Here is a 23,555-nt window from a genome sequence, read left to right on the forward strand (position 1 = left end):
CTAGCACAGGCTACTAATGACATCCGTGATTTTGTGGCACTGGGCTGTAATTGGTTTCTCCGGTGCTTACATGGCGTTGAAGGGCCACTGGATATCGTCTTTGAAATACTGCCTTTGTTAGGAAAAGTATCTTTTTAAGGCTTGTCTTAAACGTGGGAATATTTCATTAGGCAGAAATGGATACTGTAGCTCTTTTAATGTCACTGGACATACAACTTAAAGGAGTTAAAATATACAGGAGGCATGGGATAGGATCACTGGCTGACTTTTTAAAGGTAGACTAATTTTAATATGTATTTTGAATAATAAAAAGTATGACCATTAATTGAACAAAGAATTTATGAGACTTGCTGCTCCTAAATACGACCAACGGATAGTGCTATGCGAACAGCGTCAGTTGGTTACAAGTAAATCTGAACTAAAGATGCACTTCAAATGTTGCTTTTAGGCCTTCAAGCTTGTAGTCCCAGGGCTGTTGAATAAGCTTTCCCATTAATAAACTGGATGAACGAAAAATTTATGACTAAATGAATACAGAGATTGTATTATCACGGGCCCTCTGCCATTAGGCGCCCTGTAAGTTGTGTTAAGGCGTTTACGGGGTTCAGAAGTCTGATACAGACCCCTATGACACACCAGCTAACAGAGCCGGAATCTAAAGTAATGAAAATGTGAAATTATAAGTCAAAATTAACCTATAGACTATTTCTAGATAACTCTGGGGGGTCCAATACTCGTAGTTTCCTATAATTTGCACAAATTTGCGGACTTATCCAGATTACAGTTCAGTTATTGCGGCGACATTCAGTTTAAAAAAAAATGCCCCTACTCCCTTTTTATTTCAAAACTGACCTGGTTTGGACACCTTTTTAAATGAACTTTTTTTTTCACCTGATGGTGACACCATGCTTGCAGGGTGACGTCACTTGATACATGGCAGGTTTTCCAGTTCGGTTTGTTTTCCCGGTTTAAAAGAAAAAAAAAAAATGGAACAACCACTGTTGGCCGGTAGTCTTAATGGCCGCCTCCATAAACTGACCAGAAACGTGATGTTCCAACTCCGAGGAAGTGTCCATGGTGGAGGAAAAGAAGAGTGCCCTGTACACTCTCAAATGGTTAATGACCTTCTTAATTGGCGTCTTTTTCCATTCTGAGGCTGCTGACTTTTGATAGGAACGGTGATGTTATTACCACTTTAGATCGTTGACATCTGTCCAGCGGCATGTAAACACAACGTTTGCCCCCAGAAACTCTGGGACCTGCCCACGTCTTGACCCCTTCGTTATTTCGTTGGTTTAGGATCTGTGTGATGGTCATTTTCCGTGAAATTAAAGCATTATTGTTTTTCGGTTCAATGGTTTTTGCCGTATGGCTGGAAACCCCATATAATTTTCCCTTTGAGGGACATGGGGAAAGATGAGGGAAGCAGCCCCATGGACAGTAAGAATGCTCTAAGAACAGTACCCTACCTATCTGGCCCTACATAACCCAGGTATAAGGCTAAATTACCCAGCCATAGGCAATTTATACCTAGCCTTTATAGGCTAGTGTTGGCAAGCAGGATGACGGGAAATCCTTCACCTAAGGCAATCTGGTTTTATGGGTAAAATATCCACAGCAGGCCAAGCAGGCCACCTACAATCAAACGCTAGCCAAAACCCTCCGAAACAAAAAACGTACCATTATAACGCGTCCTGAACACCCGGGAAATGGGCATCAGTCGCGGACTTCTTGTTTGGTGGAGGAAACGGAAAGCTAAAGACCTCTACTCTCCTTTCGAAGTATAAGTATTTTTTCTCCTAAGTTAGAAATTAGGGTAAAAAAAACCGTAGGGTACCCCCAAGAAAGTTTTTTGGGGACCCATTGTACGATCAGCTTGGGACAATCCCCAAAAAAAGTTTACATTATTTAACGCGTCCTGACAACCGGAGATGGGCATCAGTCGCGACTTCTTTGGACCAGGTTGAGAAACGGAGCTAACAAAGACCTCTACTCTCCTTTCGAATTAAGTAGGTTTTCTCCAAAAGTTAGAAATTAAAGGCCAAATTTAAAGCATTAGACAAAGGAGGCGTAGTGAAAAGGGTGTCCACCAAGCAGTAGAAATCCTCACCTAAAAGCAAAACCTTTCAAGTTTTTTAAGTTTTTACTTAGGTTAGGCTATTAAGCTAGTTTTTTTAGAATGTTTCGTTACTTTTCCTTTTTATTGATGCACATTGGGGAATTTAACCCATGGCTAGGTTCCGCAGATCGTAAAAAAAAAACTAGATTTTCCAGGCAGCAAAATTCAGTATGAAAAAATTGTGTGAAACAAGGCCCTACTATAGTTTCATTTCATGCTACCTAAAATACTGGAAGCATGTATTATTGTAACTACTTAAACATCTTTTGTAAAACATTATTTCAGACCTTTTATTGTTGGGTGGCAAAACCAATTGTTTTTTCTTAGTAGATCTAGGGTACCTATCTCCGCGGCAGACCCTAAGGACTGTGCGTTAGATTGATGGTTTTTTCTATGCAGTTTTTACCCTTACTGAACCCAAGAATTTAAAGTAATATTTATGTTCACGGACGACTGTAATCAACCCCCAGTGGGGGCCCAGACTAAACACCTGGCGAAATAACATTGGACGCCCCAATCCCTAGTTGCAAATTGTCGTATCCGAGGTTACGTTTTCCTTGCAGGGTAATTCTAAAGAATAGTTCACCGCATGGACTGCAAGGCAACGTAACCGCGGCTACAAATATCCACTAGGGATTCGGGCAATCCAATGTATTTCCTGCTTTTAGTAACGGGCCCCTTGGTTCAGTAAGCTAGATAACATAGGAAAACGTCCAATTGCCATCAGTCTAGGCCATTGCGGATTGCTTCTGTAGAATTTTTGTATTCAACCACTAGCCTAGTGCTATTTATGATAACAATGACCAGAGGTACTGCGGTAGCGTGAAACTAGGAGTTGGGAGTTTTAGTGGTGCAGGGGTTGCCGAAGGGGATGGGCAGAAACAAAAAAAATAAAAAAACGAGGTGAATTGCACCAAGAATGAAGAGTTTAAAAGTGCAACATATAGGCTATAAGCCTAGGCATGGGTGAAACCATTTTTTAAAGCAGTGAGTTCATTTGTCTATAGCCTGACGTAAACAACTTTAATTTAAGAACAGAGGCTTTCATGAGTTCACATTTTTAAAGTTTTTAAAAAATTTTAAAAATGAAAGTAACTGATAATAAACATTTTGCTCATGTGAACAATGAAATGAAAGGAGCTATTATTTTTATGTTTGGGCTTAATTTCCAGCTTAATGTATTGGATTTTTTTTTTTTTTTTGTTTTTTTTTTTTTTTTTTTTTTTTTTTTTTTTTTGCAAAAGTCCCTTTTTTGAAATATGCTTAACGTAGGCTAATACAAGAAGCATAGTAATATATTGCTGCACATTTACCATTACCAAAGTATATTTTAAGCCACTGTTAATTTCAACTTTCCCTTTCCCACCAGTGGTGGTAAAAACATAAACCTGATTATGATCATGGGTTGCCAGATTGGGCTATTCTTTATACACTTTTGGGCGACCAGATTTCACCAATTCTGTCTACTTTTGGCGGACTTTGTGTTTTTTGGCTACTTTTGATTTGACTTGGGCTATTTTAAAGTTGATTCGGGCTACTTTCCATTTCATTTGTATAATAACTAGTAAATGATAATGAATAAAAAATTCCCAATATTCAGGCGGCCCGCGGGTTAACGGGCGCAATCGACCGCAAACGGTTCGAATCGGTTTTAATTATTTTTACGGCGATCGTTTTTCTTTCAAAAACTATTCATAAAAAAAAAATAAGGCATTTTAAAGGTATATTTACCGGCCACAAAAATTTCAGTTAACAAAGCGCGCCGCTAGAGCGCCGTTGTTTTCTAAACGCGGTTCATACAATATGTAAAAGAAAAGAAATCCGTTCAGACCCAATAAAGGTTATGCAAAAATTATATTAACAAATTTTATGGAGGTTATTACGTAGGTATTTAAGGGTAAAATATAATGCCTCTGACGCCTGTTCTATGCCGAGAAATATCGAGTTTTACATAAGTGCAAATGTTTAGATATGGTATGTGTCGATTTCCATAATTTGTTCATGGATTTTGTTTAAAATGTGGGTGTGAAAATATATTATGCGGGAAAGGCATTTTTATTTTCTTTTTGTACAGAAATATTTGGTAACAAAAGGCAGCTTTTGAAACTGCCCCTTCACCGATACCGAATACGATGTTTTTTTTCAATGTTTCTTGTTTCTTGTAAGAAGCCGCCACCTGGCCGCTCTTTTCCGACAAAATTAGCGATTTAAAAAAAAGTGGCAAATTAGCGATCGATTGGGGGTCGAATTTTATAAAATGTTTATGCTTATATGTTTTAAAATGTGGGTATGAAAATGTATTACGAATTAGGGATTTTTTATTTCTGTGCAAGAAATATGATAAAAAGGCAGATTTTGAAACTCCCCTTCAAGTTATCGACTACGATGTGTTTTTTCAAGTTCGTTTCTTGTATGCCGCCGCGGCATACAAGAACGAACTTGAAAAAAAACACATCGTAGGTCGAATAACTTGAAGGGGGAGTTTTTTCCAAAAGCTGCCTTTTTAAATCAGATTTTCTGCACAGAAATAAAAATACCCTACTATTCGTTAATACCATTTTTCATACCTTTAAACATTTTAAACAATAAAACATAAACATTTATAAATCGACACATCGATCCCGTCATAATTTTGCACTTTTTTTTTATTTTTTGGGCCGAGCCGTCATATACCGCTCCTTTTCCAAAAATATTCGAGTTGTTGTTGAAAAGAAAAAAAAAAAAGTGCAAATTTAAGCCATCGATGGTGTCGGAATTTTTTCAAATGTTTAATGCTTTTTATGTTTAAAATGGGTGTATTGAAAATATATTGCCGTAAAGGTATTTTATTTTTTTGTACAGAAATAAGATAGCAAAATTAAGGCAAAGCCTTTGTAAAACTAACACGCTCCACGTGTCAAGGGAATTGGGTTTTTTTCAATGCTTCGTTTCTTGTCCGCCAGCCTAGTTTCCGAAAAATGCATTGTTGGTTATTTTATTAATTACGCATCTTTTTCCATAAATCCTTTAAAAAGGTTATACATTATTTCACTGTATCCAAGAATTAGTTGTAATGTATTTCTCATATTATTGTATTTTAAAATTACTACGGCAAACTTAAGGCCCGTATTCCGCGGAGCGGCCGAACGTTGTTGGTGGTTTGAAAAATCCAGCTGGATGAATACGAGTCTGTTTCACGCCATAACGCAATTCTGAGCGAATGCTCTTGCTTTCTAGTTAGTCAATAAACGAATAAATCTAGATTAGCTGACTTATAGAGACAGTTTATTTTTTCCTTATACAGAGTGTTTTTAGGGAGGTGGAAATCATTTAGTTGAATTTTTTAAAATGGGGTTTTACCACCCCTCGTTGTGGAATGTGAACTACTATTTTTTTTCGTTAACAGATTACGTTGGCGGTCCATATTTTTATTGCCGTAAAAAACAAATTAGTGATTCCGTTTCGCAAGTAACGTAATCCATTTATATCATCGTAATAACGAACTTTTTTTTAATTTTTTTCTTTACGTTATTTATCTTATATCGGCCGTTGACAAAACCAACAGTAAAAATGTGTTCTTTCAAGCACAAAGTAGTTTTTGATTAAATTAAATGATTTTATCCCAATTTTAATCTATGGTTGTGTGTTGACGGCAGAAAACGTTTTACCTGCAGTTTTTATCCATGTTGCCGATGGTACGGATAATAGTCAAAATGTTAGCAGCTTGAACAGTTTTCTCAGCGCTTCAGTCAATAAATTAGGTTTAAATTTAACAGTTGTATTTCCCGATTGATCTTTAATCTATATTGATCTACTGATCTACTAGCGAAATTAAAGTTATTAACAGAAGATTCCTCAGGGTTTCCTAATTTGTTTTTTGCTATAACGAATAACGCCATTTATAACAAATACGGTAATGTTGCACTGTAGTACGATGATCGAAATACAAGCCAAACAGATGTGATCCAGTTCGGTTGTACTTAGAAAAAAAAAAAGTCGTTTTCTCGTTCGGTTGTTCATGGTTGTACACGTTCACGCAACGAGTATACGTTTAAAACCATACTTTCATCATTCTCTTTTGCTGTATTGAACTTATGTAACTAGATGGATAACTAAAGTTAGGCATTGTAATTGATCTCTCATAAAATCGAACTATCGTAAGACTAATGATCGTAACCTGAACACTACAGCTACCTGTACACTGTATAAACTTTATTATATCTTTACATACTCTAGACACCCCACATGTACTGTACAGTAAATTCTATAGTACTATACTGCATAAATATAATTTTACTTATTGCGCCGTTGTGGGATTACGGCCCATTGACTGGTCTAGAGTTTGCGAAAGAAGGTGTGCGGCGGCCGTAGGCTTTAAAATCGCTCAGCGTCGAAAATCGCTTGGCGTCGTCGGCCAGGAACAGGAACCCCTGCCGCTAACCGAGGGCCGCCTGTAGTATGAATATTGGCCAGTTACTCAAGAAACATTGCTGAGCCTGAGAAGCGAATTGTAATGAAAATAGAAAAAACAATATATAAAATCAACTCGCTTAATTCTGCCATCCTTTTTAAACAGCATTTGCCTAAAAGAGGGTCTTCTACCAAGATGATAATGATAATAATAATAATCACACCATGATCTACTGCTCACACTGTCCCCATGTTCTGAGTTACCTCTAGAATTAGCTGATGATCGTCTAAGATGGCAGGTATTCAGAGTCAGTGGCAAAATTGGTTGAACCTAGACTGGAGTAACATTTTCAATGGGAAAGTCCCAACATCAGGAACCGAGTTTTGGACAAAGGCAATTGATGTAACCAACGCAGGAGGTGAATTAGTTTTAAAAGGATAGGATCAGAATTTTCATTAAAAGTCTACAGCCATTCCAGTAAGTAATGCTCTAGCGATGAAAGGGTTTTCTGTAAAAGAGTTACACGAGTTAAATCCAAGTTGAGAAATCGAATGGGCTTAGAGCTTTTAACCTCAATATTGAGAATAAAGACCAGTCTGGAATTGATTGACAAATGCTGTTCAACATTTGAACCCAAGAGATCCATGCTTAAATATGACTCTTCAATCTATAAAAATGAGAAAGATGATGATAATATGGAAAGCCTAATGAATGACTTGGTACTCTTGTTAAATTTGGAATTTGGAAGAGAGTAGAATGTGCTTTATTTTTATTATATTTTTTATTTTTTTTACAAGGAAAAAGTTTACTTTAGTTGCGAAAAAGAAAAGTGTCTTAATTTTTCAAGAAAAAGTTATTGATTTTTGAGAGGATGAAATGTACTTTTAGTTTTGAAAAAGAACAATTTAAGTTTGTTAAAAAGGCAATAAGATATTTTTTGAAAAAAAAAAATTCTTCAGTTTTGAACAGAGAAATTGACTTTAGTGTTAAAAAAGAAAAGTGTACCATATAGCCAGGATTAACCACCAAAATGTAAGTAATAACTTTATTATGCTATAAAATGTGCGTGCATACAATACACATATGTATAGAGATGTGATAAATAGTAATTTGTATTATGCTACAAATTATATATATATATATATATATATATATATATATATATATATATATATATATATATATATATATATATATAAATAAATATATATATATATATATATATATATATATATATATATATATATATATATATATATATATATATATATATATATATATATATATATATATATATATATACATATATATGTTCATGAAACTTACCTGACAGATATATATATAGCTGTATTTCTGACGTCCGACAGAATTTCAAAATTCGCGGCACACGTAGTGGGGCGGTAAGGTGGTAGTACCCATTCACGCCGCTGGGCGGCGGATATCAGGAACCATTCCCATTTTCTATTCATATTTTTTTCTGTCGCCGGTGCTGCACATCTGTTTACAGTACCTCCGTCTAGGATTTTTTCAATTATCTCGCTTAATATTATCTGGATTGACTTTTGGTATCGACTTCTGGATTGTTGGATTGGCACGCGGAATAGTGGATTGGTTTTTTATTTTGGATTGGCTTTTCTAGATTCAGTATGTCTGGATCAAGTTCGGGAAGTTTCAGAGTGTGTGTGAGGAGTGAATGTAAGGTGAGGCTTCTTAAACCTTCAGTTGATCCTCACACAGTTTGTATGGATTGCAGGGGGCATGTTTGCGTGGTTGATGATCGGTGCAATGAATGTAAGGATTTGGATGATGATCAAATGGAGGATGTATGAGACCTATCGGCGTAAATTAGAGCGCGATAGAGTCAGGAGGTCTTCCTCCAAGGGCAGCTCTACTAAAGGTAAGGATAGTAACATTTCTCCTCCTCTAACACCAGTAGATTTTGCCCAACCTAATCCTGTTTTGTTGCCTTCGGGCCCCAGTGCTGTGTCTGGAGAAGGTAACACCCTTTCTCTGATTCTAGAGTCTATTCGTGCTCTCGAATCTAAAGTTTTGGCCCTAGAAACCGGCCCAGTGAAAGTTTGTGTTAGTGCCCCTAGTGTTGTGGAGGGGGGGGCGTCAGATCGGCCCCATAATGCCTCTAGGCCTAGACCTCTATCGGACTCCCAGGACTCAGGGAGTGGGTATGTCGAAAGCCGCAAGAGGGTTACGGGGGCTCCCCACTGATCTGGCGTCCCTTGCGGCAGGCCTTGTGCTAAATCCCAGGCTGCCAAGGAGCGCGCACGAGCGCGTATCCTGAAAGATTGCTTTTCGTCCTCCGAAGCGTCCTCCCCGCGCAAGGGGTGGAGCGCTCGGAGAGACTCGCGTCCGTTGAAAAGGACTTTTCGCTTTGAGGACGCTTCACGTCCTATGTCTCCTCTTTCGTCAGAGGACGCTTATGACGCCTTTCCTCCTCAGAAGAGAGGAAGGCGTTCTACCGATGAGGACGTTCGTTTCCACGCACAGGCGTGTTCACCTGAGAGCAGTAGCTGTACCTGCTAGAAGGAAGGAGGCGTCCCCTTATCGCCCCTCGCCTTCTCGCAGTCTCAGTCCTGCCCCTTCTTTTGCTCCTTCGTCACCTACGAAGGATATATTGCCTGTCCCTTCAGGACCAGATTACGTCGCTGATGGCTCAGAGGACTTGCCCAGCAGCAGTCGAGCCTAAGCGTAGGAAGGACGTTCGGCTGCCCGTCAAGAGGACGAAGCGGCCTCATTCTCTCTCAGCTCGCTCGTCTCTCTCTCCGCCTCCGGATCGTCAACGTTCTCGCTCTCCTAGCAGATCTTTTACTCTCTCAGGAGAGGACGCTCGTCAGGACGCTCGGCGTTCGAAGCAGGACGCTTTGCGCTCTCGGCAAGTAGCGGTTGAGGACGCTCGGCAGTACGCTCGGCGTTCTAGACAGGACGCTTTGAGCTCTCTTCAAGACTCTTTTAAGGACGCTCGGCGTTCGAAGCAGGACGCTTCTGGTTATAGACAGGACGCTTTTGAGGACGCTCCGCAGGACGCTCGCCGTGTGAAGCAGGACGCTTTTCGAGCGAAGCAGGACGCTTTGGAGCCTGCAAAGCAGGACGCTCGCTTGTCTAAGCAGGACGCTTTTGGCGCTGCTCTTCAGGAAGCTCGCTCTTCCTTTCGAAGGGGAGCTTCGGTTAAGACAGTTAACGTGGCTTCTAAGGATGCTTCTCTTTCGGAAGATGTCCGTGCATCTAAAGATCAACGTACGGCTGCTTCCGTACCTGTAGTGGATACTTCCAATCAACGGAAGTCTTTATTCAGGATTGAGCCTAAGGGACGTACTCCCTCTCCTGATAGGCGTTTCTCCAGTTCCTCTTAGGGAGGAGGAGGGACAATAGTAGTCCAGGGAGTTCCGTAGAGGAAGAACAGCCGGTAGCTTCAGCTGTCTCGGACTACAAGGTTCTTGTTAGGCTGTTACGTTCAGCATTCGGAGACAAGTTCCAGCCTACAGCCCCTAGGTCTCCTCCTCACAACTTTCGTCGTCCAAGAAACCGTAAAGACCCTGAATTCGTCGAAATGAAAACGTCTCTGTCGACCAAGAGGGCGTTTAAGAAACTTCAAGACTTTATGTCCAGAAGGAAGGATCAGGGCAAGACCACTTTCGCCCATCCACCCTCTAGACTCGCAGGGAAAGGAGGAGTTTGGTATGAGACCAAGGAGGATGTCGGGATAAAGGTCCCTTCGTCCGCGTTGGGTGACTTCTCCAGTTTAGTGGACGCCCAGAGGAGGTCTCTCTTAGCGTCGGCTAAGGTGACCTGGACTCCGGTTGAGACTGACCACCACTTGAAGGGACTTCTTCGTACCCTTAATGTTTTTAATTTCCTAGACTGGTGTCTGGGAGTTTTGGACCGTCAGTCTAGAAGTCCTGATTCTCTCAGTCTGGGGGAGCTGTCCAGCGTGTTGTCATGTATGGACAAGGCCGTCAGGGATGGTTCGGAGGAGCTAGTTTCGAATTTTGGAACTGCTTTCCTGAAGAAAAGAGCACTGCTGTGCAATTTTACTGCTAAGTCGGTATCTCCCGCTCAGAAAGCGGATTTGCTCTTTGCGCCTCTTTCGGACCATCTCTTCCCCCAGGCTATGGTAAAGGATCTTGCACAGAGTTTGCAAGAAAAGGCGACCCAGGACCTCTTGGTTCAGTCTTCAAAGACGTCCAGCGGTTCCTTCCACGTCAACATTCAGCAAACCCCCGAAGAAGTCAAACCCTTTCGCGGGCACCCCCCTCGAGAGCAGCTCCTCGAGGGAGAGGTTTTTCGAGAGGAAGAGCTTCATTCAAACCGAAAACCAGCAAATGAAGATCTCGTCCTTCAGACACCAGTCGGGGCCAGACTGGAATTCTTTGCGGAGTCTTGGAGGCAGAGAGGAGCGGATCCTTGGACCCTCAAGATAGTAGAACGGGGGTACAAGATCCCTTTTCTTTCATCCTCCTCCTTTGACTTCGACTCCCAGAGACCTCTCTCCATCCTATCGGGAGAGAAGAAAAGGGTTCTTTTCGATCTCTTAGACCAGATGGTCGAAAAAAGAGCGGTGGAACAAGTCTTGGACCTAGAGTCACACCGGGCTTCTACAACAGGATTTTCCTAGTGCCGAAGCAGTCGTCAGGTTGGCGCCCGGGTCCTGGATGTGAGCAGGCTAAATCTTTTTGTAGAAAAGATAAAGTTCAGAATGGAGACGCCTCAGTTGGTGCTGGGAGCATTGAGACCTGGCGACTGATGGTGTCTCTAGACCTGCAGGACGCATACTTCCACGTCCCAGTCCACCCTCTTTCAAGGAAGTACCTGAGATTTCGTCTTGGACAACAGGGTTTGGCAGTTCAGAGCCCTTTGTTTCGGTCTCAGCACGGCCCCAATGGTTTTCACAATGATTATGAGGAATGTAGCGAAGTGGCTCCATTCGTCAGGAATCAGGATATCCCTCTACCTCGACGATTGGCTGATCAGAGCGTCGTCGAGGCAGAAGTGTCTGAAGGACCTTCAGTTTACGCTAGCCCTAGCAAAGTCTCTGGGTCTGTTGGTCAATCACCGAAAAGTCGCATCTGACCCCGACAACAGTCCATCGTGTATCTGGGGATTCAGATGGATTCAGTGGCTTTTCGGGCGTTTCCATCCCAGGAACGTCAGCGACTGGGGTTAGAGAAGTCGCAGCCTTCCTAGAGAGAGAAGCTTGTTCGGTGAGGGAGTGGATGAGTCTGCTGGGCACCATTTCCTCACTAGAAAAGTTTGTCTCGCTGGGAAGACTGCACCTCAGGCCTCTTCAATTCTTCCTTGCGGAAGAATGGACGTCGAAAGGGGACCTGAATGCGATCCTAAGGATCTCCAACGAAGTAAGAGTTCACTTAAGATGGTGGCTCGACCCTCAGAAGTTAGAGGGCCTCTCCTTAAAATCTTCTGAGCCCCGACCTAGTGTTGTTCTCAGACGCTTCCACTTCCCGGTTGGGGAGCAACACTAGGGGGGGAAGAAGTGTCAGGCTCCTGGAGAGGGAACAGGTAGCCTGGCACATCAATGTAAAGGAACTGGCAGCGATATTCCTGTCGCTGCAGTTCTTCGAAGAAAAACTGTCAAGCAAGGTTGTTAAGTCAACTCGGACAGTACCACAGCCCTTGCGTATCTAAAGAATCAGGGAGGGACTCGCTCCAGATCCCTTTTTCTCCTGGCGAAGGAAGTTCTGCTATGGGCAGACGCAAGGCACATCAAGATCCTGACAAGATTCGTGGCAGGGGTTCAGAATGTCAGGGCGGACCTCTCAGCCGCCGGAATCAGATTCTACCAACAGAAATGGACCTTGCACCAGGAAGTCTGTCAAAAGTTATGGAAATTGTGGGGACGTCCTCTAGTAGACCTGTTCGCTACATCAAGGACGAAGAGGCTTCCTCTGTATTGCTCCCCGGTTATGGACCCAGGGGCAATTGCAGCGGACAGCGTTGCTCTGGAACTGGGACAGACCTGGATCTTTACGCCTTTCCCCCATTCAAGATCATGGGGGACGTAATGAGAAAGTTCGCAGCGTCAGAAGGGACAAGGTTGACTCTGATTGCCCCAATGTGGCCAGCAAGAGAGTGGTCACAGAGGTCATGACGTTCCTTGTGGACTTCCAAGAACGTTGCCCTGGAGGAGAGATCTACTCAGACAGCCTCACTTCAAAAGGTTTCACCAAACCTCTCCGCTCTGGCCCTGACTGCGTTCAGACTATCGAAAAGCTGGCCAGAGCGAGAGGCTTTTCAAAGGCAGCTGCGAGAGCAATCGCTAATGCTCGAAGAGCCTCTTCAAGAGCTGTCTACCAGTCTAAGTGGTCTTCCTTCAGGGCATGGTGCAAGAAGGAAGGAATTTCCTCTTCCACGACCTCTGTGAATCAGATAGCAGATTTCTTACTCCATCTAAGAAATGTGCAAAAAAAAAATTGGCAGTTCCTACAATCAAAGGTTATAGGAGTATGTTGTGTCTGCCGTTTTTCGCCACGAGGAAGTGGACCTTTCCGACAATAAGGATCTGCACGATCTCTTAAGGTCGTTTTGAAACTACCAAAATTCCACAAGCAAGACCGCCCTCATGGAATTTAGATGTGGTGTTGAAACATCTGATGCTAAGTCCCTTTGAGCCTCTCCATGAAGCTTCTCTAAGGACTTAACGAGGAAAAACGCTTTTCCTAACTTCTCTGGCGACGGCGAAGAGAGTTAGTGAAATCCAAGCGTTCAGTAGCCTAGTGGGTTTCAAGGGAGACAGCGCTGTCTGCTCGTTGAACCCTTCTTTCTTGGCTAAGAACGAGAACCCGTCTAATCCTTCCGGCCAAGAGCTTGATATCAAAGGAATATCGAGTCTCGTGGGTCAAGAACCAGAGAGAGCCCTGTGCCCTGTCAGGGCTCTCAAGTTCTATGTGAATATGGACTAGAGAGATAAGGGGTCCCTCAGGTAATCTCTGGTGCTCGGTGAAGAGACCGGATTTGCCGTTGTCGAAGAATGCTGTTGCTTTCTTTTTGAGGGACGTCATTAAAGAGGCTCATTCATCTTGCCAGAAGAACTGATATGAGCCTCTTTAAAGTGAAAGCTCACGAGGTCAGAAGCCGTAGCTACCTCTCTTGCCTTCCAAAGGAACATGTCTATCAGAGATATTCTTGATAGCACCTTCTGGAGGAGCAATTCCGTATTCGCCTCACATTACCTCCGGGATGTGAGGGACGATTTACGAGAACTGTAGTTCTTTGGGACCTTACATTTCGGCAGACACAGTTTTGGGGGCTGAAGGTAGCTCTCTCCCTATCCCTTAGCTTAGTTAGGTTAGTTTATTGTGTTTTTTGGTTGATGGTGAGATCTTCTGTGAAAATCTCCCATTCCATAGTGTTATATCAGGGGTTTTTTGCGTTAGTTGGTCAGGTGGTGGTCGGTTGCTGTGTTACTGCCATATTGTTTGCCTAGATGGTCTTGTAGCATTGTGGTCACGCCCCCCGTTGACAGAGCATCCAGAGAGCACCAGCACTACAGGTCAACACCTGCTGGCAACTCTGATAAAGCATAAGCAGGCTTTTTGGTGACAGTAATCACATAGTCTCTTTGCTATCAGGTAAGGAACCATAGATAATCTTTTATTTTTCATACAATCAACTTACCTGTCAGATATATACATAGCTAAGACTGCCGTTGTTCCCCGACAGAAAATTCAAATTTCGCACCACTCGCTACAGGTAGGTCAGGTGATCTACTGCCTGCCCTGGGCGGCAGGACTAGGAACCATCCCCGTTTTCTATCATATTTTCTCTGTCGCCGGTGGTATCAACATTGTTGTTATTACCTCCTGACTTAGATTCATTTTTCAACCTTTGATCAACGTTTTTCGGCTTTTTGGTGACGTATTTGGATCGTGTTTTGGCATTCGCTACTGTGGACTGTTTTTGGAATAACTCTTTTGGATTTTTCTCAGTATGTCTGATTCTAATGTGAGTGTGAGAATGTGTGTGAATGTAGGCTGCAGGGTGAGGATACCGAAAGCTTCGGTTGATCCTCACACTGTATGCCGTAAATGTAGGGGGGTTCAGTGTTCTGCTATTAACACTTGTAAGGAATGCGAGGGTTTGAATGCAGAAGAGTGGAAGACTTTAACTTCTTATTTGAAGAAGTTAGAGAGGGATAGAGTTAGACGACTGAAAGGTGTGAGTTCAAGGCCTATTGAGCCTTTCACGGATAATTCTAACCCTACTGATGTAGATTCTCCCTATAGATCTCATTCTCAGAGTGTGTTTTCGGATTCGGCATCGGAAATCGCCAATCTGAAAGCGACTATTAGAGACATGAAGTCCAAGATGGCTGACTCGAAAGGTAAGGCTAGTGATAGTGAACATTTTAGTGAAGTGAGTTCTATCAGTGTTGTGGAGGGGGCGTTTGATCGTCCCTGCGGCGCTCCCAGGCCTAGACCTCTTCCAAGCTCCCATGCCCAGAGGAGAAGGAAAGTCGAAAGCCTTAAGGAGGTCGTGGGGAATCCCCAACGGTCAGACGTCCCTTCAGCTAGCTCTGCTTCATGGCAGCCAGCTCAAGGGCGCTATAGGAAAAGCGTCCTTCGCGAGTGTTTCTCGTCCTCTCCCTCTCCCTCACCTAAACGAGGGTGGAAGGAGTCGAGCTTATCGAGACCGATGAAGCGTCATATGAAGCAAGACATTGATTCGAGCCCAGAGCTTCTTCGGATGACGCCCCGTCTGCTATTAAGAAAGCGAAGATGGCGTCAGCGTCACCTGACGCTTATGAGGAAGTACCCCATCTTGCTTCTTCCCCGAGTGATGACGAGAGGCGTCATGCACTAGACGTGGGAGAAGCGTCAAGAAAGATCATTATGCGGTTCAGGAACAACTGTCATCTCTTGTGGGAGTTTTAGCGAGTCGGAAGGACGTGACGCTTCCAATTAAGAAGTCTCGTCCTCTCTCACCTGCTCGAAGAGAAGCGTCAGACAGATGTGAAACTGTTTAAACGTCTGGCAGGAGCTTCGAGTTCGTGAACTAGAACGAAGGCTGACGAGAGTGTTGTAAGACAAGAGAAACGAAAGACGTCTTTTTTCTTTTAGAAGTGAAGCGTCATTTCAAGCGGAACGTGACGCTCCGTCCAAGATTTGTGACGCCGAGTAGGACGCCCTTGAGAGAGCGGAGCGTCTTCCAGACGCGAAGCGTCATCAAGACGTCAACAAGAGACGTCATACATGACGCTCGGACCCCAGAGCGGGAAGCGTCATACAAGACGTCTTCTAGTGCAAGAGAAGCCGCAGGTTGTGCGCCTTCCAAGTCGATCAAAACGGGAAAAAGGAAAGACTTTCATTCCCTTAGCCCCTCTCCTATCAGGAGTTTGTCTCCTCCAGAAGAGGAAAGTTCAGAAAGGAGAACGGAAACTCAGAGATATCCAGAGTTGGAAGAAAACTCGGATGATGACGATCATGGAAGAGAGGGCTTGTCCAACTATAAGGTGTTGACTACCCTGCTTCTGGAGGAATACGGAGACGAGTTGACTCCGGCTGCTCCTCCTTCTCCGCGCGAATCTGCTCTTTTCGAGTGCAAAGGCGAAGAAACCCTCGTCTTTTTCTGAAGATGAAGCCCACCATCTCGATGAAAGCGGCTTTACACGCCTTAGACTCCTGGTATGAAGTCGAAGAAAGACTTAGTCAGGACAGTATTTTGCATGCCTCCAGCAAGGTTAGCTGGGAAAAGAGGCATATGGTACAAGACGGGGGAGAATATGGGTATCGCTCTCCCTTCTACAACAGAGGCAGATTTTTCGACGTTAGTTGACGCTTCAAGGCGTCCTAGTCTCAATTCTGCTCGTATTACATGGAGTATTTCAGAACTGGATCATCTCCTCAAGGGACTCTTCCATGTATTGGAAGTCTTCAACTTCTTAGATTGGTCCCTTGGGGTGATGTCCAAGAAAGCTCATGATTCAGAGGGAATCGAACCTGAAGCCCTGTTATGCATTTTGTCTTGCATCGACAAAGCGGTACAGGATGGATCTTTTGAAGTATCTTCATTATTTGGAGCAGGTCTTTTGAAGAAAAGGACGGTGTATGGCGCCTTCTTAACAAAGGCAGTCTCGCATGCTCAGAGGGCAGCTCTACTGTATGCACCTCTGTCTGACTATTTGTTCCCTTCTCAGTTAGTGAAGGACGTGGCTCACTCTTTAACTGAGAAGGCGACGCAGGATCTCTGACGCAGTCGGCTAGGAAGAAGAAACCTGCTTTAGTATCTGACAAGAAAGGACCTAGCACTTCTACGCAGAACCCTTTCGAGGTGGTCCGATCTCCAGACCTCCCGCAAGAAGGAAGGCTCCAGAGAAGAGAGGTAGGTACGCCTTTCGTCCCTTTAAAAAGGGAAAAAGGGGGGAAAATGAAACATTTCTCCTCCAAGCACCAGTAGGTGCCAGGCTCCTGGGATTAGTGGAGGCCTGGACAATGATAGACGCAGACGCGTCTTCATTGAATATCATAAGGAAGGGATATCGTATCCCTTTCCTGAATAACTCCTCCCCTAACGTCAATACCAAGGGACTATCAGCCAAGTACAAGGACCCTGTGCTGAGGGATACTCTTCGATCGATGGTGGAACAAATGTGGGACAAGAGTGCAATAGAACTAGTACTGGATCAAAACTCCCGGGGTTTTACAATCGCCTTTTCTAGTGGCGAAAGCCTCGGAGGCCCTGGAGACCAGTACTCAGACGTCAGCTCTCCTGAACAAATTTGTTCAGAAGGAGAAGTTTCTCCATGGAGACTTCTGCTTCAGTCCTCCTAGCGTCATTACGACAAGGAGATTGGATGGTGTCTCTAGATCTCCAGGACGCCTACTTTCACGTCCCCGATCCACCCTTCGTCGAAGAAGTACCTCCGTTTCATGACGGGGGGAAGGATCTTTCAGTTCAGAGCCTTGTGTTTTCGGCCTGTCCACAGCTCCTCAGGTCTTCACAAGCCTGATGAGGAATGTGGCGAGATTTCTTCATCTCAAAGGAGTGAATGTCTCTATGTACCTAGACGACTGGCTCATCAGGGCCAGATCGGAGAGACAGTGTTTGGAGGACCTAAAGTTAACTCTGGATTTGACCAAGGCGTTGGGATTGCTTGTGAACCTCGAGAAGTCTCAGCTGACCCCCAGACAAAGACCTAGTCTATCTGGGGATTCGGATGGATTCTCGGGTTTTCGAGTTTTTTCCTTCGCAAGAGAGAACCGCAAAAGGTTTGCGGATAATCTCTCTCTTCTTAGAGAAGCAACAAAACGTCAGCAGGGAATGGTTGAGCCTTCTGGGGACGCTTTCCTCGCTGGAACAATTCTTCCCTCTCGGAAGACTTCATATCCGATCCACTTCAATTCTTCCTCAAGAAGTCTTGGAGCTGGAAAAAACCCCGGAACAACCTGTTCAGGAATTTTTCCGAAAAATTTTTAACCCATTTCCAGTGGAGGATAAACGATTAAATGCAACAACCTACAGTGGTGGTTTCTACCTCTGGAAGAGAACAAAGGGATCTCTCTAAGATCACAGAACCCAGACCATAGTGTTGTTCTCCGACGCGTCGGAGACGGGTTGGGGAGCGACATTAGGCTCGGAGGAAGTGTCAGGCACCTGGGAACCAGCACAGGTGTCCTGGCACATAAACTGCAAAGAGCTCTTCGCCGTACACCTGGCCTTGAAGAGCCTAGAACCTCTGGTGAGAGACAAGATAGTGCAAGTAAACGTGGACAACACCACCGCACTTGCCTACATTCGGAAACAGGGAGGGACACACTCCTCGTTCCTTTACGAACTCACGAGAGACCTATTACTTTGGACGTCTCAAAGGAACATCTCCCTGCTGACAAGGTTCGTACAGGGAGTAAGGAATGTGAGGGCGGACAGGCTCAGCAGGAGGACCAGGTCCCTTCATACAGAATGGACTCTGCACGAGGAATAAGTGTCTCGATCTCTGGTCTCTGTGGGGAACTACCTCATGTGGATCTCTTCGCAACATACATTTCAAAAAGGCTCCCAGTGTGTTTTTTCTCGGTCGTGGAAGATCCAAGAGCGATTATGGTAGACGCCTTCCTGCTAAACTGGTCTCGAGTAGACGTTACGCTTTTCCCCCATTCAAAATCCTGGGGTTAGTAATGAAAAAAAAAGTTTTGTGGCGTCAAAAGAGACGAGGATGACATTAATAGCCCCCTTGGCCCGGCGGCCCAGGAATGGTTCACGGAGGTGGTAGAGTGGATCGTAGACTTTCCAAGATCCCTACCAGGAAGGACGGATCTTCTCAAACAACCACACTTCAAGAGGTACCATCAAAACCTCCCCGCTCTCGCTCTGACTGCCTTTCGACTATCGAAAGACTTGTCAGAGCGAGAGGCTTTTCTCGCGAAGTGGCAAGCGCGATCGCGAGAGCTCGCAGAACCTCCACTACGAAAGTATACCAGTCGAAGTGGGAGGTCTTTAGAAGGTGGTGTAGAGCCCAAGAAGTTTGTCCCTCCTCCTCTACCTCTATAGCGGAAATTGCGGATTTCTTGCTATTCCTGAGAGTAAAATCTCATCTAGCCGTATCTACAATAAAGGGATACAGAAGTATGCTCTCGGCTGTATTCAGAAACAGAGGATTAGATCTGGCAAATAACAAAGATCTCCACGATCTCATAAGATCTTTTGAGACTTCAAAGTCTAAGGAACCAGTACCTCCGAACTGGAACTTGGACGTAGTACTCAAATATCTGTCTTCGGATAGATTGAGGCCTCCGCATCTGGCATCATTTAGAGACATAACTAGAAAAATGCCTATTCCTTTTATCTTTAGCAACGGCAAAGAGGATTAGTAGTTACAAGCTCTGCAGGATAAAGTAGGATTCAAGGGAGACTCGGCTATTTGCTCGTTTAAGACCCTGTTTTTTAGCGAAAAACGAGAATCCCACGAATCCCTGGCCTAGGTCATTCGAAGTCAAAGGAACTGTCGAGTCTTCTAGTAGGCAGAGAAGCAGAGAGGTCTCTATGCCCTGTTAGAGCTCTGAAGTTCTATCTTCAGAGGAAGCGTCAGTTGGGAGGCTCTAGAACAAGGTCTTTGGTGCGCGGTAAAAGACCCCACAAGACTGATGTCCAAGAATGCTCTAGCGTTCTTTGTAAGAAAACGTCATTACGGACGCTCATAAGGTCTGTCCTGACGAACAATTACAACTACTGAGAGTAAAAGCTCATGAAGTAAGAGCGGTGGCGACGTCTCTCTCGTTTTATAAGAATATGTCGCTTAAAAAACATTATAGATAACGACATATTGGAGATGCAACTCAGTATTTTTGCATCTCATTACTTGAAAGACGTGCGTGTGACGTATGAGAAGTGCTTTTCTCTAGGTTCCTATCGTATCGGCAGATACGATTCTGGGTACGGGAGCCGACACCCAATCCTTAAATGTATATACTGTTCTTCTGTTTGGATATGGTCGAGAATCTCTTCGAACAATGGAGGATTCAGGCTCGCACGGGCGGCCGTCTATGTTGTTCATAAGAGAATTCTTGTCATATCCAATTAGTTGAGTAAAATTTTTTTTTGAAAAATTATGTATGTGGTGCGTAGTGGTTTTTGATGTTACGGTTGTTGTGAACGAGTTCGGGGATAACTCGTAAAACAATCCTTAGTTCTAACATATGGTTAGGATCAGGTGAGTCGGGATTGGTTGTGTGCTCCTTCATAAGGTGTATTGTCATATAAGTGGATCAGCACCCAATTGACAAGGTCCTTTTAGGCTCTGCTGAGTAAGTGGGTAAGACCCCATCGGCAGACCCACAAGAACTCTTGGCCATAGATCATATCTCGCTAAAGTTTCTTGAGGTGATGCCAGACTACTGGGCAAACCCCCACGAAGTCTACCACCTATCAGGTAGGAACCAAGGTTTTATTTTATACCTACAACATATGTTGTTTACCTGTCTATTCCATTATACTAGCTGTCTCTTACCCCCTACCGAAGGGTGCCAATCGCTATGTATATATCTGACAGGTAAGTTGATTGTATGAAAATGATATTGTTATTGTTACAATAAAAGTTTCATACATACTTACCTGGCAGATATATACAATTAAAGGCCCACCCAGCCTCCCGCAGGAGACAGGTGGAAGAGAGAAAATATGATAGAAACGGGGATGGTTCCTAGTCCTGCGCCCCAGGGCAGGCAGGTAGATCACCTGACCTACCTGTAAGCGGAGTGGCGGGCCCGGAAATTTGAATTTCTGTCGGGGACGACGGAGTCTTAGCTATGTAATATCTGCCAGGTAAGTATGTATGAAACTTTATTGTAACATAACAATATCATTTTAATTTAAATTTCCTAAAAAATCCTAGTCTGTCTCTACCCACCATCCGAAGGTGTGATTCAGCTATATATATATCTGTCAGGTAAGTTTCATGAACAAAATGTTATTGTTATAATACAATTAAGTTTGTTCATACTTACCGGGCAGATATATATACTTAGAGTGCCCACCCTCCTCCCCTCAGGAGACAAGGGCCATGAATAAATATGAATAGAAAATGGGAATGGTTCCTGATATCCGCCGCCCAGCGGGGGAGGGAATGGGATACTACCACCACTGGACCGCCCCCACTACGTGTGCCCGCCGGAATTTTGAAATTCTGTCGGACGTCAGGAAATACAGCTTAAGCTATTATATCCATACCTGCCAAAAGGTAAGTATAACAGAACAAACTTAATTGTAATTATAACAATAACATATATATAATAAATAAAATTATATATATATAATGAACAAAAATATATACTATATGTGTATGTAATTATTATAATATATATTAGTATATATATATATTATAGTATCCAATTGATTAAATAATATGGTGTATTGAAGTTGGGGGGGGATAAGTGATGGACGTGTTTGAATACACGTGTAAGTAAGTGGAAAAAGTATAGATAAAGTAGTATAAGAGATAAAGTAGTATAATATTTAATATATATAGATATATATATATATATATATATATATATATATATATATTATATATATATATATATATATATATAGATATATATATATATATAATATATACTATATATATATATATATATATATAGTATATATATATATATATGATGATGATTTGGGCTACTTTTACCCGAAATTTGCAACTTTTTAAGTGTGTTTGTGCTACTTTCAGCCAAAACCATCTGGCAACCCTGATTATGATACTTGTGTGAGAGGGGAGAGGGCTTGCTATTCAAGTAAAAATATACCAATAAGGAACGTCTGAAAACCATCATCCAGGAGGAACTAGACTTAACATACTCTTATTAGATATCCAACGAATTTGTGAGATCCCTTTGGTGGGAAACCAGGGCTTTTGGATGAGAAAGGAAAACTAGAATTTAGATGCAGTGCACAAGCCAGAGAAGAAATGCATAAATAAAAATAAAAATTAATAGATAAACATAGCTCATACATGTGAACAGTAACAATCTCCAAAAAATTATAGAGCATGAAAATATAGGTAGTACGAACACTCACAGGGATGCATCCTGACATAACTAAAATTAGGGTGCTGGGTCTTATCAGTCCTGTAGCCTTCATCTCTTGTATTCCTTATCCACCTAACCTAGAGCACCGGGTCCTTACCTGGCCTTTGGGGGCATTGTAGGTCTCAACACCCTATCTCCCATAACATGATGTAGACTTGACTTCATGCAGTTAACCAAAGACAGCAACACTGAATGTTTTCATTGTGTAAGTATGCTAGTGAAGTTTGTGTAGTGTTGCCACATTTTCACACTACTGACTTCCACCTCACCCAAATATTAAATACATTCACCTATCGGTAAAATGTAATGTATATAAAACAATATGTGCTTTCATTTACTGTACTATGGAGATAATTTTTCATATACATATGTAAAAGGAAAACCTAAATGTTTATCTTTTATACGGGTCTATTGACATGCTATAGCAATAAATGATACTGAGACTATTGTATAGATATAAAATGTGTGAAGGAGATTGGAGAAGGATGCAGGTTAGAGCACACTTATATCGCTTGTGATCTTTTTAAAGCCATTTACAGAATAAAAAATGTAAACAAAAAATTAAATGAAAAGAGAGGCAAACATTAAACTATATGAATAAAATGAAAGACTAAATATTAAATGCAAAGAACTTCCCTTATCAAGTTAATCACATTCACCACTTCTTACATTTATTAAAACAATTGTAAATAGATGTAAGATACCTAAGTAGATTGAAACTGGATACCTAAAGCTGTCACTTGGGTATTGTTTGCATTGTGGGACTCAATCGAGACATCACTTGATGGACTTCTCCTGCTTCACAATTTGGTGCCTAAACAACCTTTCTTTTATGGTTCTTTGTTCGGTCATTCTTATAGTAACATTTATATAAATATGCAAATGACCCAGAATATAGGTAAATGAATCACGTAATATAAGAAAGTAATATAGCCCTAAAAAAAAAGAGTGGAAGATTCCACACTAGATGTGGCAGACCATAAAATGAAGACACCACTTCTCTACATCTGATTATCTAGTGCTGTGGGAACCGTATCACTGATTCTATTATCTTAGTGTCAATGTTATTGATAGTTCGGTGTGCATACAGCTATCTTGCACATCTTAATTACTCATTATTTATATTATAAGCTTAATTTCAAATTTTATATACAGTGGACCCCCTGTATTTGCGTTCTCCGGATTCTCGAACTTACACATGCGCGGATTTCTCTCGGGACCATTTCTCCGCATTGTTCGCGGAAAATTTGCACATTCACGTATTTTTCTTTGAGAAATATCCGCAAATTCCTGTTTTTTTTTTTTTTTTTTTCCAATTTCATCATAAAATGCACTTTTTGTGATAAAACTAATAAAAAACCGAGTATGAAAGTTTTCAGTGGGTTTTTTCTTGAGTTTTAACTAACAAAATAGACTCTTTTTAGCATTTTTATAGGGGTTCCAAACATTCGTGGATTCTAACTATTCATCCAGGGGGGGGGGGGGGTGGCTTTGGTACGGGGAA

General features: G+C 42.6%; 1 protein-coding gene across 1 annotated transcript in view; it reads left to right on the plus strand.

Annotated features, from left to right (window-relative positions):
• LOC135208369 (signal recognition particle subunit SRP68-like) overlaps positions 1–23,555 on the plus strand; it is an 85,591-nt gene that overhangs the window by 2,047 nt on the left and 59,989 nt on the right. The window contains 1 exon segment of the mRNA XM_064240470.1: positions 21,694–21,757. Within this exon segment, the coding sequence (XP_064096540.1) occupies positions 21,694–21,757 (64 nt within the window).

Source organism: Macrobrachium nipponense, chromosome 35, assembly GCF_015104395.2.
Source record: "Macrobrachium nipponense isolate FS-2020 chromosome 35, ASM1510439v2, whole genome shotgun sequence".
NCBI lineage: Eukaryota > Metazoa > Arthropoda > Malacostraca > Decapoda > Palaemonidae > Macrobrachium > Macrobrachium nipponense.